The following is a 19,956-nucleotide window of genomic DNA, read 5'->3' as shown; positions in this document are numbered from 1 at the left end:
CGAGGACCGTTGCCACTAAAATTAACGAAACAATTATCACGCTAATAAGCCTCAGTGGTAACCGTATTAATGCCTTATTGGGAAATAATTACGTATCAGGACTCAGGAGTAAAAGATAAGATCCAGCCAGTAAGAGCAGAGCACAGCGTCAGTCCAGAATGTCATCAGCAACAAAAATAGACACGGGTCTTCAAGGAACTGTGGTTTAAGGAAGTCCTGTCCGGGCTTATCTCCTTCATTCAGGTACCATGATTGCTGACACACTAATTAAAACATAAAACAGTATCTGATAAATATATTAATAAGAAGGAAAGTGTACTTGGGCATGGAGTAAAAGACAGTGAGCAAGAGATTCAGCTCAGTATGCAGGGGCACAGAGAGAGACAATGTTACAGGAAGGCAGATGCTAATGGAGAAACGTAAAGGGGAGATACCTGGAAATCAGTGGGTCTATGGATCACATTAACACTTCATATGCTCTGGTCACTTTGTATGTACATTAGCACATTTTAATGGATACATTTTCAGGAACTACACTTATATTTATAATATTTAAGATTTCTATTCATACTCACCATATACCCATTTCTACATTATTTGGAATTGCTTCTAGTCACCATTGTTATGTATATGTTGTATTTTATGCTTACAGCACATCGCGTGTGCCATGTCACAATCATTTCATTGTTCAGAATGACCTGTAGATAACGTTAATCGGAGGTTTGCCTGGTTGCCTTTGTTAAATTCTGTTAGATGAGACAATAAGGCAGTCTCAACACAACATTTTAGAAACACCAGCTTCACCGCAGGGCAGTTTCTGTGTATCAGGCGATTGAGATACCGGGGTGTTGAAGTTCATGCAGTACCCCTTGAGACCGCTGAGCTAGAGAATTGTAACAATCTGACTGTTTTAATTCTATTGCATTTTCTATTTTTATTTTCCCACTGTAAAGCACATTGAATTGCTTCTATGTATGAACTGTGCTATATAAATAAACTTGCTTGCTTGCTTTACCCTGTTCTATGGGGTTATAAAGCTTAGAACCAAACGCTTTCCAGAACTAATGAACTCAAACAGGACAAAGGGAGATTTCATCTATTTCTTGTCTGTTGTGTCTTGCCTAGTTTGGGTTATATTGGTTTAATTGGTACTTCAATAATGCAACCTTGCGCCCCACATGAAAATAAAAGCACTCACCGTCATCAGGTCCTGGAGCAGGTTCTCTCCTCCAGAGAAGTCCAGTCTGACTTGATGTTGACAGTGAGGGTGACCAGACTGGCCGGGCTTCAGAGGCAGGTGTGAGACAGCCTCCTCCAGGTCTCCAGCTCAGGAACTCTCCAAACAGCCTCTCTATAAACAACGACGGCAGAGAGGGACTACTGTAAGCAAAAAGTGAAACCCTTCACATATAGACAGGCTGATTGTGGAAGAGGATGGAAAGGAAAGGAGAAAGGCATAGACGTAATGAAGAATTCCTCTCTAAAACCTACACACTAACTGTCAAGGAAAGGCTCTCAAAGGCGTTCATAGAAAGGCTGGCCCCAGCCAAGATTTTTTAGGTTTGACTGATCTCTTTGACTAATCGAAATTGAAACCTTATTTTTTCCTAAGGCCATGTGCCGTCTATGGCCGACCGTATACATTTTTACATACACATCCTATTTACCACATAAAACCTATGTGGTATGTACAACAATCGACTGCGGTTTCCCAATAATGCGTTTTCATTGTGACAGAACATTCATTTTCTCACAAAGTTCTCTCAAATCGCATTAGTAAGGGAGAGCAACTGAACCAGATGGGGGGGAGAGCAATTGAACCAGATGGGGGGAGAGCAATTGAACCAGATGGGGGGAGAGCAACTGAAACCAGATGGGGGGAGAGCAATTGAACCAGATGGGGGAGAGCAACTGAACCAGATGGGGGGAGAGCAACTGAACCAGATGGGGGGAGAGCAACTGAACCAGATGGGGGGAGAGCAACTGAACCAGATGGGGGGAGAGCAATTTAACCAGATGGGGGAGAGCAATTGAACCAGATGGGGGGAGAGCAATTGAACCTGATGGGGGGAGAGCAATTGAACCAGATGGGGGGAGAGCAACTGAACCAGATGGGGGGAGAGCAATTGAACCAGATGGGGGGAGAGCAACTGAACCAGATGGGGGGAGAGCAACTGAACCAGATGGGGGGAGAGCAATTGAACCAGATGGGGGGAGAGCAACTGAACCAGATGGGGGGGAGAGCAATTTAACCAGATGGGGGGAGAGCAACTGAACCAGATGGGGGGAGAGCAATTTAACCAGATGGGGGGAGAGCAACTGAACCAGATGGGGGAGAGCAATTTAACCAGATGGGGGGAGAGCAACTGAACCAGATGGGGGGAGAGCAATTTAACCAGATGGGGGGACAGCAATTGAACCTTGACCATGTTCTCCCTGAGTGAGTTGGGTGCATAGAGAGACAGACCAACAGTTACTTCAGGAAATTTATGAACTCATAAATCTGGGATATTTGCAGTTATTTCCTATGAATAAAACCAAGATTGATACTTTAAGGCACTGTTGGATTAAAGAATAAGGAAAAAAATTATAGAACTAAAGGCTAATGACAAGAACCAGAAATATACAAATATGTTTCTGACCTGACTCCCTGCAGCACTTAGACATCCCAGATCCCAGCCGCTATAACATTAAGTTACATATTGGTAACATAGGAAAAAATTGCATATACCTACTACCTGATATAAAGTGCCTCCCATTGCTTATTCCTACTAAGTGAACTATACAGTGCCCTCCATAATTACTGGCACCTTGGTAGAGGTGAGGAAAAATGCTATGAAAAAAAGTAATTACCAATGTGATTACACAAAAAAAAATTGTCCAACATTTCATTTAGGTGAATCAAAAAATGCAACCTCAAAATCTCTTACCACTTGACATAGACCATGATGCCATGTATCCTAGCCAGGTTCCCAGGGCCTCTGTAAGGACAATAGCCTCATAACATCCCAAATCCACCACCTCACTTCACAGTGGGCAACAAATTATTATCTGCGTGATAATTTTGTGTCAGCAGATGATTAAACACATTTCGAATCAAAGCTCCAGTGGCGTTTTGCAAACTCCAGAAACTAGTCGGTATGTCCAAACCTTTGACTGGTACTGTACTGTATAAAAATTGTAAGATCATCAGATCTGTCAGATTTGGATTTAAAGTCCTTTGATATTTAGGGGTGGTAATAATTGCAACCTGCATGATTGTCAGCATAATATTCATTTAATGTATGTCTTTATGTCCATGTGTTGCTACATAGCCAGTGTAAACCTGTTCATATGATATTTAGGAGGCTGAGTTTGACTTGGCTACGTAGATGTGAGGTGAATTTCTGGCGGCTGGCAGGTCAGCCACCAGCTGTATGTATACAGCATGCCGTGTGTTAGCATTCAGGTGTGCTTGCATGTGGAAGACTAAACAGGCTGATTTATGGTAAAGCCTGCAGCCACCTGAGATTGACAGGTGACTCAGCTGCCGCCACTGAAACAAGCTGGCCGGCTGGAAGGACAGAACCGCAAAGGAACAATACATCAAGTGAATAAGCCACGCAGGTTAGTGCTGTTCCCCAGCTCAGGCAGAACAACCAATGGGCAAAATCCTGCTGATTCACGCTGGGTACATGGGAGAGAAAAGTGTCAAAACAGCAACAAAAAAAACCAACACACTGGCGACGGATGTGAGTCAACGCCTGCGTCGGGAACGCACAGTGAATTTCATTGGTTGTTCTCTGTTGCTTTGCAGACACACCAACGCTAGTCAGTGAACAAATGAAAGCCAGATGAAAAAGAGGGGCCAGGCACTTAAAGGTTCGGCCAATTATCACCACCTACACACAAGGAAAGACTTGCAGGCTATGTGCTCAGGTAGAAGTCATTTGTCTAGTTGCCATTAATAGAGTGATGCATTTTAAGTACTTTAGTACAGGAAAAACTACATTGGCAGTTATGGTTCTTTTGGTTGTCAACCATCTTGGCTAGCTATTGTGGCTTTTGCGTTTTCTTTTTTATAGAACAAGAAACCAGGCAAGCCTAGTTCGGCCGGGACCGCAATAGAGAGCTTCAAACCTGGGTTGCCCACGTGAAAGGCTGCGTTGCTAACCACTACACCACAGAGCTCTCCCTTCAATGCGTGTCAGTATTGCCTCGATCCTGAACATATCCTCATTCGTTTCTGGCTGTTTTAACAACTCATTAGCCAGTAATAGGCTTTACCAGTATCTACAAACTTACTGGAATAGTCATAGGAACTGAGCAATAGCTAGCGAGTCTGCCAAAGCTATTTATTTTCACGGCATAAGAACATATTTTTTTCTTTCATTCGTGAATGACATTGCTACAATAAGTATCAAAAAAGGTGACGATATATAACTTTTTCATCAAGTGAAACAAAGAGAGAATTGTGAGAGGCCTTCCACGTGAGAGGCATTGTCTTTAATCATAACGCCAGGGCATTACGCATTTCACCAGTTGCTAAACACTATTGAGCATTGTGTTAAACTGACTAATGTTTCTTATTAAGTTTACCTCCACCAGAAATAGCGTCTATGATCTGTAAGCTTTTGCCACTGGCCGTTTTAACAGCTTATTAGCCAGTAATAGGCTTACTGGTATCTACTAACTTCTTAGGAATAATCATAAAAAAAGAGAAATTTCTAGCGAGACCAAAGATGAACTATTCCATGCCAGAAACAGTCGCAATATAACCATATGCAATTTCAAGTTTCGGTTTTAGCCAGCAAAGTTTTCGTGAATGCGGAATAATTTGTACTTCGCTTCGCCTGCGAGGAGATACGAACTCAGGACCTATAGTTCGCAGGGCCACTTCTCTAACCACTACGCTATTTGACAAGGGGTAGTCAGTCACACAGTAAGAGACATCCGCTCTACTGCAAAAACCGAGTTATTTAAAAGCTGTCCCAGATGAGGAAGCCATGCAAGGACAGGGCAACTACGCAAAGACTCTTCGAAGCAGGGTAACACACTCTTTGTCTGAAACAGGCAACCTTCTACAATGCATTGCAGCTCTGGCTGGGTTTAAATGAACAGGATACTAATCTCCCTCTTCATAAACTCTCCCTCTTCATTTCTCTTGCTGTATCTCTATGCTTCTCCCTCTCAGTGGGGATCCTTAGCCATCTCACCATTTTGCTGCAGCCTGGAACTAACTCAACTAAATCAGGTAATAAATGACAGGATAATTTGTTTAAGTATCAAGTCAATTCTACTAGATTTTTAATGCATCAACTACATGGAATGACTGAGTGTCCCCAGGAGAGGTGCTTCCTGTCACTAAAAATTATAGATTTTATACGGGGCCTCTTCAAGGTACTAACGTAAACCCAAATGCATATCTTTTTTCCTGTTTAAGGAAATAGTTTTGGTATTCTTGATTGTGCTCTAATCAGCCATTGTAAAGCTCATATCATACCTGGCTTAGTGTTTCATCTTTTGCAAAATAAACAAAAATGAAACTCTCTATTATATATATATATATATATATATATATATATATATATACACATATACACACACACTCACCTAAAGGATTATTAGGAACACCATACTGATACTGTGTTTGACCCCCTTTCGCCTTCAGAACTGCCTAAATTCTACGTGGCATTGATTCAACAAGGTGCTGAAAGCATTCTTTAGAAATGTTGGCCCATATTGATAGGATAGCATCTTGCAGTTGATGGGAGATTTGTGGGATGCACATCCAGGGCACGAAGCTCCCTTTCCACCACATCCACCACAAAAGATGCTCTATTGGGTTGAGATCTGGTGACTGTGGGGGCCATTTCAGTACAGTGAACTCATTGTCATGTTCAAGAAACCAATTTGAAATGATTCGAGCTTTGTGACATGGTGCATTATCCTGCTGGAAGTAGCCATCAGAGGATGGGTACATGGTGGTCATAAAGGGATGGACATTGTCAGAAACAATGCTCAGGTAGGCCGTGGCATTTAAACAATGCCCAATTGGCACTAAGGGGCCTAAAGTGTGCCAAGAAAACATACCCCTCACCATTACACCACCACCACCAGCCTGCACAGTGGTAACAAAGCATGATGGATCCATGTTCACATTTTGTTTACACCAAATTCTGACTCTACCATCTGAATGTCTCAACAGAAATCGAGACTCATCAGACCAGGAAACATTCTTCCAGTCTTCAACTGTCCAATTTTGGTGAGCTCGTGCAAATTGTAGCCTCTTTTTCCTATTTGTAGTGGAGATGAGTGGTACCCAGTGGGGTCTTCTGCTGTTGTAGCCCATCCGCCTCAAGGTTGTGCGTGTTGTGGCTTCACAGATGCTTTGCTGCATACCTCGGTTGTAACGAGTGGTTATTTCAGTCAAAGTTGCTCTTCTATCAGCTTGAATCAGTCGGCCCATTCTCCTCTGACCTCTAGCATCAACAAGGCATTTTCGCCCACAGGACTGCCGCATACTGGATGTTTTTCCCTTTTCACACCATTCTTTGTAAACCCTAGAAATGGTTGTGCGTGAAAATCTGAGCAGATTGTGAAATACTCAGACCGGCCCGTCTGGCACCAACAACCATGCCACGCTCAAAATTGCTTAAATCACCTTTCTTTCCCAGTCTGACATTCAGTTTGGAGTTCAGGAGATTGTCTTGACCAGGACCACACCCCTAAATGCATTGAAGCAACTGCCATGTGATTGGTTGATTAGATAATTGCATTAATGAGAAATTGAACAGGTGTTCCTAATAATCCTTTAGGTGAGTGTATGTTCTCTGGGTGTGAAGTCAAAAACCCATCAGGAGACCATTATGGCTCTTAGCTGAGAATAAAAGATGAATGGACTCTAGGTATCTCTGCTCCCTGACCCTGTCTAAACATATCATCATTATTACATCCAGGTTTGGCCTTAGGTTTTTCATCCAGGCCTCCGATCTTCATTCCACAGAGGCCTCCATACAAAGATGCGGTTAAGAGGTCAATGGAACTCAGCCAAAACAACGGAAATAACATGGAAATGCGTGGGGGGGAGATGCCATCGGGGAAAGACCCAGAATGTCCTTATTGGTCCTTACTGAAATGTGCCTACATTTATACTCATGTTTTAAAGTGTATCGCAAATATGTTGAGCTAAATTAGGAGTACGACGCTTTGATGGATGTTAGCCCCAAAAACTCTCATCATCGCCAATCAACTGTATTACAGCCCAAAACAGCTTTACCGCCACCACCGATTTTTTGTATGCTAGCTATTCTACCTGGTCCACTGAAAGGAAAAATCCCTAATTGAAGGAGTGTTGTAAAATACGTTGATAGATTGCCAAGATTATTCTTAGTGGTACTGCTTGTGGACATCAACATGCATCACGTATTTCCTGTTTTCAGAGTAATGTAAATAGCAGTGCACTTCCAAACCACAGCTGAAATCAGCACATTTCCAAGGAATTGTTGAGGGATGACAGGGCCAGCAGTGTTGTTGGTATTTGCTGCATAACCTGCATATATAGAAGCTTGGCCTATGTATACTGAAACAAGCATAGCCAGGCGAGATAGAAAGCAATGAGAGAGAGAAGGGAGCAGACAGAGAAAACACAGAGCAAAATGAGGAGAGAGACAGCAAAAGAGAGAAAGATCAGGTTAACTACTAAGCCAGAAAGCTAGATTTTGCAAGAAGAGGGCCAAGTCTGAATACCATGCAGCCTTTTTAGAGCCGGGTCAAGACGGGGGTCAACTATACAGCTGCCTGGACAAAGCAGGAGCCAGTTCAAAGTAGATGCGGGAAAATAAAACTTGAAAAAAAATGGGTGACCTTTCCCTTTTAAGTTTACATTCTATAAACCACTGTCACCATATCAATTAAAGGGGAATTTTATCTAAACAAACCGTTACCGTACATCTTAATACAAACATCAACTGGTTTATAGAATGTAAACTTAAAAGGGAAAGTTCACCATTTTTTTCAAGTTTTATTTTCCCACAAGCAAATAGTTTTGTTAAAGCCACACGTGCAATGCAAATAGAAAATAGTTGAAATGTTATGTAAGGTGCAAAAACAATGTCTCGCCTCTAAACGGTTATAAAAACAATACAAGAAATCCACGTTGAAATTAAACGGCTAGAAGAGGAGTAATGACGCACCAGTCAACCGTATCAAGAGTGCGAAAGGTCGCTGGGAAGATTTGTTAGCTGCAGGGAACTTCCAATGCTATGTTTAATTCATTATAACTGAAGTGTAATGGTACATTAGAGCGGGAGATTGAAAGCAGATAGGAGAAAGGGAACAGAAGCAACACGCGTGCACACCAAAAACCTCAACATGTGGTTTTTCAAAATGTCGGCAACAATCAGCACGGATCCAAGTTCCACAGCGAAAGCACAACGCCGTTCACCGGACTGCTCTCAAAAAAAAAAAAAAGGTTTGCCAATAATCCCATTTACATGTTCTGCCATGAATCCACAACTCCACAGCAATTACATTTACAATTCACAACTCCACAATCATCTCCAAGTTCTAATATTAAAATGATTGCAATCCCGGATATTCATCAGTTCCAATATGAGATGCATTAAATTACTGGGCAATGACGTCACTCTACAGGGCAGCTATAAAGGTTTAATGCAAAACATGCAATATTATGCACAAAGCCAATCTCTCCACAACAATTCTGCAATTCAAAGTTCTGTGTGCAATGCATTCACATACTGCACGCCAAGCCAGTCTTCACGGAAATTCCATTATTTTCCATTAAGTTCAGTATGCAGTGCTTGTAATGCTGGTCGCACAAGCCAGCCTCCACAGCTATCAATGCAGAGTATTCCATTGTTAACTTGGTCTGTAAAAGGTGATTATTACTTGGCATGAATCAAATCCCAACAGTATTTGAAACGTATCCCAAGTGTTTCTTTCTCATTCAATGTGATGCATTCAGCAGCAGGTGACTCTGGACTTCCATTTTCCACTCAAAGACTCAGTGTTTGCATCCCAAATAAGTGTTTGCATCCCAAATAACACCCTAGTATCTATATAGCTCACTAATTTGGGCCAGGACCCATACAGTCCACAACCAGTCACAAACTTCAATTGGTTAAGAGGTGCAAACATTCATGTGAACCTCTCTGACTGACAAAATCAATGAATGACAGGTCAATAATAACTCAAAATGTATGTACTTACGCAACTGGGCATGTAGGTAAAATCAAATATGAATAGTGGACAATATCACTGAGCTCAGCTCAGACATGGGATGCTTGGGTGTCATACTAAAATACAGAGTTTGTGTAGAATCCTCGCACACAACAATCAGACGATGGGTTGTAACCAAACATCCATGTCTGGGCAGTGACCAAAGCTACTCTGTAGGGTCATGGGTGACAAAGGGAAGAGCCCTGACCTGGACCAATCCAGCCCAACGCATCTCATTAAAACAGAACGCACCTCAAAGCCTCGCTGGTAGACCCATTCTGATCGCCAAAAAGGTGACAAGGTAGGGCCGTGAAAAATAGATGGTGTTAATGACACAGAGCCTGAAATATGTATACAAGAGACTCCACCGGGAGAATTAATGGAGGCAGAGAGGGGAAAGCCAGCGGCAGCGACTTAGCAGCAGAGATGGATAGAGAGAAGGAGAAGAGGAGATGAATGGAGAGAAGGGGAACGACGGAGGGAGGGGGGGAAAGGGGGAGCAACATAACAAAGCTATTCATTTTGCCATGTTGACACCACAATGCCAACTTCTACAGGTAGCCTAGTCAGTGGGCGCTGGAACTGGCCATGATAGGCCTGGTAATGGCATTATCATCACTACAAAAACAGCATGACTCAAAGTAATGACAGACAATGACTCTATTCATTCCCAGCCAGGACCGAGAGATCTTTCTGTTTCAAGTACTAAACTGAGCCGTTTCTACCCCAGAATGAATGAATTCATGTAGACCGTAGACCACGGCAGAGCCTCTTCAGAACAGACATAAAACGACCTCCATTTCAATAGCTAGCCTCCCAAACACTTTAGTGTTTCATATTGACTCACGCTCCATCTCTTTCTCTCCCTTCCCCTCCGTTTTCTATGGCTATCCGAGACATCTGAGAAGCAGACATAATAACGGATCTATGTTAACACAGAGAGGGGAGCGTTAAGAGTTCAGCCTAACATCGACTTGAAAGAATGAGCGCTTCTAAAGTCCCATTCACATCACATTTAAACACCTCGTTCAGTTGCGCCGGACGTAAATCAGTTCAGTCGTTATCATTCCACAGCAAGGTGGAATAGCAAGACACACTAGTGGTTTAAGTCTCTGTTCAAAAATGGATGTTACATGTCAACTTAAGCCCCATACAATCAAAACATACATTTAATTATGATATCCCTTACAAACAATGTCACTCCGCTTCTGACATACAGTGGGGCAAAAAAGTATTTAGTCAGCCACCAATTGTGCAAGTTCTCCCACTTTAAAAGATGAGAGAGGCCTGTAATTTTCATCATAGGTACACTTCAATTACGAGAGACAAAATTAGGAAAAAGAAACCAGAAAATCACATTGTAGGATTTATTGGTAAATTGAAAATAAGTATTTGATCAATAACAAAAGTTCCTCTCAATACTTTATATACCCGTTGTTGGCAATGTCAGAGGTCAAACGTTTTCTGTAATTCTTCACAAGGTTTTCACACACTGTTGCTGGTATTTTGGCCCATTCCTCCATGCAGATCTCCTCTAGAGCAGTGATGTTTTGGGGCTGTCGCTGGGCAACACAGACTTTCAACTCCCTCCAAAGATTTTCTATGGGGTTGAGGTCCGGTCACTGGCTAGGCCACTCCAGGACCTTCAAAACTTCTTCTTACGAAGCCACTCCTTCGTTGCCCGGGCGGTGTGTTTGGGATCATTGTCATGCTGAAAGACCCAACCACGTTTCATCGTCAATGCCCTTGCTGATGGAAGGAGGTTTTCACTCAAAATCTCCCGATACATGGCCCCATTCATTCTTTCCTTTACACGGATTAGTCGTCCTGGTCCCTTTGCAGAAAAACAGCCCCAAAGCATGATGTTTCCACCCCCATGCTTCACAGTAGGTATGGGGTTCTTTGGATGCAACATTCTTTCTCCTCCAAACACGACAAGTTGAGTTTTTCCCAAAAAGTTATATTTTGGTTTCATCTGACCATATGACATTCTCCCAATCCTCTTCTGGACCATCCAAATGCTCTCTTGCAAACCTCAGACGGGCATGGACATGTACTGGCTCAAGCAGGGGGACACGTCTGGCACTGCAGGATTTGTGTCACTGGCGGCGTAGTGTGTTACTGATGGCAGCCTTTGTTACTTTGGTCCCAGCTCTCTGCAGGTCATTCCCTAGGTCCCCCCGTATGGTTCTGGGATTTTTGTTCTTGTGATAATTTTGACCCCATGAGGTGAGATCTTGCGTGGAGCCCCGGATCGAGGGAGATTATCAGTGGTCTTTTATGTCTTCCATTTTCTTATAATTGCTCCCACAGTTGATTCCTTCACACCAAGCTGCTTACCTATTGCAGATTCAGTCTTGTTTGTAGGTGACCAAATACTTATTTCACCGAGGAATTTACCAATAAATTCATTACAAATCCTACAATGTGATTTTATGGATAATTGTTTCTAATTTTGTCTCTCATAGTTGAAGTGTACCTATTATGAAAATTATAGGCCTCTCTCATCTTTTTAAGTGGGAGAACTTGCACAATTGGTGGCTGACTAATTACTTTTTTGCACCAATGTATTACATTTTCCAAGGAAAATGTCATGAACAAAATGGAGCCAAAACAAATGGTAGGCTGTAACGTCTGCAATAGGCTTAGGTAGATTAGTATTTGCAATACTGTCTTCACAGTGTTTATTAAGAATCTAAAATGTTACACAAAGGAAAAGAGACATGCCACAACCTGACAATGAGATAAAGTTGGGGACATGCCAGGGGTGAGGAATATGACATAGGCATATATAACTGTAAAGCAACTTGCTGATTATGTGAAAAAACTGCTCAGAGCAACTAGTGTTGTCAAACAAAAAATAGTCTAATCAAAATGACATATCTAATACAAGTCCAGGTCTGAATCACATTTGGCTGACGTCCCTGTCGAGTCCCAAGTCATGAAAGTCGGGACTGGAGTCAAGAACCAGTTTTAAAACTCTGCATCTACAGGCGATGGGCTGGCTGATGGCAATAACTGGACATCTGTGATGTAGCAGGGGGATGCGAGTGAAACAATGCCCAGTTGTAGAGCACCACAAACATGGCGGCTGCCTGCGCACAAGCAGCAGCTGGCATCAAACTGGCATTGGTGAACAGGAAACGGCATCGTTTTCAACCCAAAAAACATCGATCACCGACCTGCCTTTCCAATGGCCCAAACTACGAGCTGCCACAGGTCAAACACACTGTCGCTCACACAAGCTGATACACGTTCCATACTGTCAGTCTGTAACAGATTGCCAGGAGAGGAGGCAGAGAGAAACTGAGTCTGGTGACATTCACTTATAATTAATGCCATTAGTCTATATATAGCCAACCAATACCACTCAAATCAGTATAATCCAACCAGACAGAGACCATCTCCAACCTTGTTCCGGCTGTCTCTACTGCCCTCTGTGGACGGAACGTGGAACTGCAACTCCTCCATGATACCTGAACCACTTTCCTCTACCACGGCAGTTGGCCGCTGGCCATCCGCACGCCCTCCGGCATTAATGCTATTTGCTTTTCCACAGATGCCTCTTCCCTGACACACGCCATCCTTTACTCACTCATTTCTGAGAGAGGGAGGGAGGGGCACTGGGCGCTAGGAAAAACACAGGGCAGAGTTGCCAGGACAACCAGCAGTACGTGAGGTAGGTCCACTAAAGAGGACAACGCCGTCAGTCTCGGTCGGTCTGCTGCGGTGACCACTTTTTACACAGGAACCCTGTGACCTGCCTCGGAAAGTAATGACGGGAGCACGCGCAAGCGCGCGCACGCACAGAGAGAGACCATCTGCTTATGCTGGAGTGTCATCTGTCTTTTGGGAAAAAAAACACCACTTCAGCACAGCATGCTTGATCAACCTGTAGACAAAAAGGTTCTGCCAGGGGAAGCGGCCCTAACACGGACAGCTAGCTCTGCACACAATGTACTGTACGGCTGGCCACACACGCAAGCCACAACAACGACCCTGACATCGAGACCGAGACACGCATGCACGCACACAAGCATGCATGCATGCACGCACACACGCACACACACCTTGAGAGGACACTTTATTGAATTGTCTTTTATATTTTATAAACCATGATGGGGAAAGTCTGAGAAGATGTGGGGGAGAATGAAAGACAGGAAATCCTCCAGAAAACAATGCAGGCTGTGTTCAGGGCTTCAGAACAGAGATGGGAATCATGAGGATACCGGAGCCACTATCACCTACTTCATATTCACTTCTTCACCGGGGAAGAATGCTTAATCTAAATGAAATAAGGTCCATTATCGCTGTAAGGCCGAGCTGGTGAGATGTGTATCATTTAAACCCCATCAGGCACAATATTTCAACAAGTGATTCATCATATAAGGAAAACAATAAACTGATACTGGCTATAAAAAGAAAAATGAAGAGCCAATGGTTTGCATAAAATGTACACTGTGCTTAGAATCTTTTATTTATTTTCCTGTCTGAACCACTCTGACGAAATAATACCATACAGTTGTCCCTAATAAAGTTTTCTAGACATACAGGTTGCCAACAAGAGAGAACTGGGAAGCGGGCTCTCACTAAAAGGCTTGTATAGTTTGATCCATGGCACTGCTGTGCAATTAACAGGCATGATTACATAATGTAGAACTCCATGCTGTGTTCCCCCTCTTAGGCTACAGCGTGGGGTTTTGGCTAAGCTACCACGGCCAGCCTGTGTGTGTGGGTTTGCATGTACACATATGTACATGTATTACTATACTTCTGAGAAGCAGAAGTTCAATAGTTAAAACCACCAAATTAGGCACAGTTAGGACATCTGGCTAATAAAACAGTTATTTTAGGTTTGGGGTTGGTGCTTGGGTTAAACTGATGTTTAGGATAAGAATTTGGGTTTGGTTTAGGAAGTTTTGATTTGGGAATATGATTTGGGGGTTAATGTTAGGGTAAATAGGATTTTTAAGGGTTAGGATTCTGAAGTGAAATACATTTTTGTGTTTCTATGTGAGGCTATCAGCATTTCAAAAGCATTTAAAGAGATATCACTAACAAATAACAGAAGGGGACATGTTGGGAACCGTCTCCAGAAAAATGCAAATATAAACAGAATGCAATCAGGTGCAAATTGTTTCTCTCTTTATTTTATTGAAAATAGTACAAAGACAACATATCAAATGTTGAAACTGAGAAATGTAATAGTATTTTGTAAAAATACATATGGAGTTTGAAAAAAGTTGGGACAGGGGCATGTTGACCACTGTGGGGACTATAATTGGGCCACGCATGCAAGAAAACCATCAACCATTACACAGCTGAAGCTATAATGTGAATAAAAGTGCACAAAAAATCCTCCCAGTTGATATAAGAGACTGATAAACTGTTACAAGCAATGGGTAGATTAATATTTTTCAGCCAAATGGTGGCCACACCAGTTATTGAAGCTAGGGGAGTACTTACTTTTTAAATTGTATTATTTATAAATTGATTGTGAAGTATCAATGTTATTTCTTAAATTGGATGAAGTGAGGATCACATATGGTACATGTCCTAACACATTAATAAAAAAGAACATTCAGTGGGCAAATTTACTTTTTCAGATTGCAAAAGTATTGAAACCCCTGATCAATTTTCACATTAGAGCAAAACAAATGTTACATACAATTGTTCTGTTTGATATTTAAAAATATATTTTAAAAACAATGTCTTGATAGCCATTGACTCAATCAGCAAATTGAAGAACACTACCCCGTCCCCCAGTGTTGTGGTCTGCCGTTAATTGGATTTACTAAGCAAAAACATGGACATTTAAGAAGACATTTTTTATGCAATAACATCAATAAAGGCTACACAGCGAAGTTTGACAAAACTCATCTCCAATTCATGGATTGCACTGCTATCCCATGGTCGCAGAGCCATAATGATCAAATGTTGAATGGGCTAATGACTTAAAGAGGGGATGATTACTGTTTCCTCAAAATAACACTATAGGAACAGGTGAAAAACCTAGCAGAAAGGGCAATGATCTCCTCCAGCCAACCAGCTTCAATAAACAGAGCAAACACAAATTAGGAAGATAAAGGTTACTACTCTGCTTTCTCAACCAGCCTGGTATGTCATTAAGCACCTACCAAAGGTCTTCTATATGTACTGTACCTCAGCTTAATTGGTTTTGGTACTTAATTGGTTTTGGGGTGTGTGTGTGTGTGGCGGGGGGGGGGGGTGTATTCATATCAATAGTATCACCAGCCCTATCAGAACCAGCTACCCAGGACCACCAGTCCTACCAGAACCAGCCTTTCGGAGACCACTATGCAGAAATAAAGAGGTGACAGGCATATATTCATTTATGGGTGGAAGGAGAGCAATAGCCTACTGCTTCTGTCTCAATCAATTCATTTGGGGGGTTTAGCCCCAAGCATGTTCACCGGTCCACCACATCATTAAAACGTGACAGAAAGATTATCAGTATAGCACTAAACTAACAAAATCATAATAAGATCTAAGACATTTCAGAGGACTTACAGGAATAGGAACATCCCTTTATAAGTGCTATTTATAGACAACAAACTCTATATGAGTGTCATGTCAAGAGCACCTTCTCCTTCCAAAATCCTCAAGACATGTGGATGACCATCCAACCCACACCAACTTAAGTTATGGAATCTCCACTTAAACACATTAGATTTCTCGCTGCTTTACAGTACGGTCAACTGTCAAAGGAAATCTGTACTGGGATCTGTAAGAAGCGAATCCCTCCAGGGAAATAAACCCCAGAGTATCTTAATGACTATAAGTAATATAAAGCAAAATGAGATCCTTTCCTCCACTTACAGTATTCCAATAAACTGTCTGCATCTGAAGTGGCACCATATTATTCATGCAGTTTACTGCCACAGGGAGGGAACTATAAAGGGACTAGGTTGCCATTTGGAAGCCTTATCAACCTTACATTTCCCAATGTAATTACCTACAGAGAGTTTCTAGCCTTGTAATTATCAAACTGGTTAATGCTGCACCAAAATTATTTTAGCCCTAGGGGCAGTGCACAAATTTGAAAGCGATTTAATCCCTGTTAACCAATCAGAAAACAGGCGTCACACAGTGACGCATATTGCAGAAGCTAAACAAGCACTTGTGTTTCCGGAGAAAGGTGGATGCGACATGTTGTCTCAAGCAAATACATGCCCTAGCCTTACAATTCTATCAATAACTGCGCTTCACCTTTCTCATGAACTGAATCATGCCCATAATTCAACGGACCAGACGATAAGTGGTCCCAAGTAACGGTGAGGGCACCAAGCTCACATTTTCCAATCAAAGCCAAATGGAATCCATGAAGCAAATCAGAATGTAAACTTTAAAGATTTCAGGATAGTTGTACGAGGATATGTTCCTGCAAGCAGAGAGCAAGCGGAGTAAACACAATCAATCATCACTGTAGCATCCTGAAAAGGCTTTTCATTAAAGCTATCAAAACATCGCTGGTAACGTAGATGTGCAGCTAGTGGTTGTGGACTACTGTAACCAAGTTTGTGAAAACGTTTAATCCTTTTAGCCTCCTCAAGCAAGGGCTTGATGACACTGCAGAACTTGGCGAAATCTTGTCTTTTACCAAATTGAATTTTAAGAAGCTGTTCTCGTGCGGACAGATATCCGTTGGGAACTCTTTGAAACCCGTACATCAAGTCATGTTGGAAGACTGCAGCCCCGTTTATGGCGAGTGTTTGCAATATTTGTTTTTCCACATTCGGTTTTTATGGGATCTGTTTGGGAGTGTTGTGCTCGCATGGCTCTGTCTGAAATAGTGTCTTCATGGAAGAATAAAAAAAAACACTGGTTTTTGTACAATCAGGCAGTCAGTGAGAGGCAGTTGAAACAAGGACAGGAGCGTGTGTGTACGCGTGTGTGTACGCTTGTGTGTACGCTTGTGTGTACGCGTGCGTCTGCATGTACGTGCGTGTGTGTGTGTGTATGTGCACGCATGTGTGTACGTGTGTACGTGTGTGTACGAGTGTGTGTACGTGTGTGTGTGTGTGTGTATGTACGTACATGTTTGTATACGTGTGTGTACATGTGTGTGCGTCTGCATGTACGTGCGTGTGTGTGTGCGCGTGAATGTGTGCATGCATGTGTGCGTGTACATGTGCATGTGTGCGTGTGCATGTGTACGTGTGCATGTGTACGTGTGCATGTGTACGTGTGCAGCCTGGTGGACTCCACTGCAGCATGCAGCACTGTACAGACGTGCCACTCCACATTCCCACTTCTACTGCAGCCATTCTGCTCATCACATCAGTTTCCTTGGCAACTTCAAAAGGAATGGGGTGTGTGTGTGCGCGCGTGTAGCCCTCAACAGCGCCAATGGTAAACCACAGCTCTGACAAGGTGGGTTATTTTAATAAAAGTTTAATTCTAGGGGGGGAGAGAGAGGGAGATAGAGAGACAGGGAGAGCAACAGACGGAGCAACAGACGGAGCAACAGACGGAGCAAAAGACGGAGCAAGTGAGTGAGACAGGTGGAGGGGATCGAGACGAAGGGAGACGGAAAGAGAGCCAAAATGCAGAGCTCAGGGGATCTCAGCAGTTGTTGAACAAAGTGATGTAACACAAAGCGATCGGGCAAGACAGCATGAAAGTTGAGGAACCAAAAGTCAATGACCAGTGACCTCTATGGCTGCAGACAGGATAGGAGCCACCAGGGGAAGGTGTGCGTTTTAACTATATAACAGGGACAGAATTTTTCCCAAACTGTAGTTGAATCACAAAAGGTACATGAATGGGGACATTGTTCCTGTCCTCATCTTTAAAAGGGTTTTCTCGTTTGCCTTAAATGTTAGGTTTAGGGCACTAGGTTTAGAATTTGTATTAGGTTTATGCATTACCAGTTAGCATGGGGGCTAGGTTGAGGCATTAGGGCTAGAATATATTTAGAAATAAATCTTAGGCTACTGAGGTTAAGGATTGGGTTAGGTTGAAGTTAAGGTCATTTTAAGGGCTAGGATTAGTAAAAGTAGGAATTGTTAAGATCAATCTAGATTGATAGATAAGTAAACATGCTTATGCCAGATCAATGTGTTTTCATTCTGTCTAACCACTGACCTTTAGTATTGCTGATCTTGGAGGTGATCTCCAATGTCTCCAGGTCCTCAGAGCCGATGTTCTCCAGTGTGATGGTCAGCTGCTGAGTCTCGCCATTAAACAGCTGGACAGACACACTACTGGACAACTCCTCTTTAGAGGGCTGGAGGGGGTGGGCTGACCTAAAGACACACAGGAGTGTAAGTGAAGAAGAAAACTTGTTTTAAATGGTCAATCAAAAACAGACTTGTATTACGACCTCAATCTAAAGCAATGTGACTTGAAATACATCAGGAAGGAATTGAGAAAGTCAATTAATTCAGTTAATTTAATCAGGTAATAATTGATAAGCATTGATGACGACAATTCCTTAGTCTGTCCAAGTTCTTCTGCGTTTGGTTTAAAAAAAATAATTCATTAAGAACATACTGTAGGTATTTCATTTTTACAAAAGAAATTAAGGGGCCAAAATATAAACACTCACGAAATAATGTTGGCCTGTGGATTACATGTTGATAATCCCGCACTACTTATGACCGGTCCTTGGCAGTGACCACACTCTACTAAGAGTGTTTCCAGTGGAGTTGGGATGTGTAATTAACACATTATCATTTCACATCTACACACATCTGTAGGTTACACTCTTGTAGATGTGTGGAAAAGGACTTTCGATGTAAAAATCCACCATCTGACACTTAATCAAGAGAGACACAAACTTGGGCAGTAGTGCTAACACACAGACACACACATAGAAATAAAGACATACTGAGAGCCCTAGCTATTGGTAAGGATAACTAGAGGTTATGGAAAAATAAGCCCAAACGTAAAGGAGGTTAAAGGAGACTAAATGACAGTAAAGTACTTTGATTGTTACAGTACAAGCAGAGCCAAGTCTGGGTTAAGAGGCTAAATCATAGAGGAGCAAGACGGCTGGCCTTGTTCCTCAATGAAGGAGATACATTTGTCCATACTGCAAATTGAATAACAACTAAATCTAAAGCATTGGATTTCAATTGTCAACTTGGTGCATCTGCTATTACTGAAGCGACTGGCCATCTGATCCTGTTGGGAACTGGAATCAATAAAACAGTCAGACTCAGACTCTAGTGTATTGTTATCAGCCAGCAACGATGACTTAAAGACTTCTCAGAAGAGAAAGCCCCTCCTGGATCTAACTATCTATCAAATTATCCATCTCCCTAATAACTCATAGATGCTGTCAACATCACGGTATATAGACAATTACTTAACTTCTCATTGATTACAGCTTTCTCAGCAGCTTCCATAGCTTCCTTTTAAAGTCACCCAATTAAGCATATTGACTACCTAGGCCAGATGTGGACTAAAGTATTGGCACTCTGACTGTCTCTAAAAGAATAAGTTGATATTGACCAAATGACTTGGTCTGCACAACTGGTTATACACAGGGGATGGTCTCAGAAGAATGGTGGCATGTTCTGGTGTTTTGGCAAATTGCAGTTAGGCATTTTATGTCTCTCTCAGCAGTGGGGTCCTCCTGAGTCTCCTACCATACAACCCCCTTTCATTTATTTCTTGGCTGAAATCGACCGTTGTGATTTTTTCTAGAGTCACATCCACAGACATTGGCTCCTGTGGCATGGGCCTGAAAATGGCAAGGTGCACAATCCT

General features: G+C 42.4%; 1 protein-coding gene across 1 annotated transcript in view; it reads right to left on the bottom strand.

Annotated features, from left to right (window-relative positions):
* The window catches only part of trappc9 (trafficking protein particle complex 9), a 221,208-nt gene that overhangs the window by 130,283 nt on the left and 70,969 nt on the right, over nucleotides 1-19,956 (bottom strand). The window contains 4 exon segments of the mRNA XM_034294766.1: nucleotide 1,016; nucleotides 1,199-1,318; nucleotides 1,320-1,351; nucleotides 18,328-18,488. Coding sequence (XP_034150657.1) covers nucleotide 1,016; nucleotides 1,199-1,318; nucleotides 1,320-1,351; nucleotides 18,328-18,488 — 314 coding nt within the window.

The sequence above is a fragment of the Esox lucius genome, chromosome 10, assembly GCF_011004845.1.
Source record: "Esox lucius isolate fEsoLuc1 chromosome 10, fEsoLuc1.pri, whole genome shotgun sequence".
NCBI classification, from domain to species: Eukaryota; Metazoa; Chordata; class Actinopteri; order Esociformes; family Esocidae; genus Esox; species Esox lucius.
Note: the sequence above shows the minus strand (reverse complement) of the source record. Positions and strands in the feature narration are given on the sequence as shown.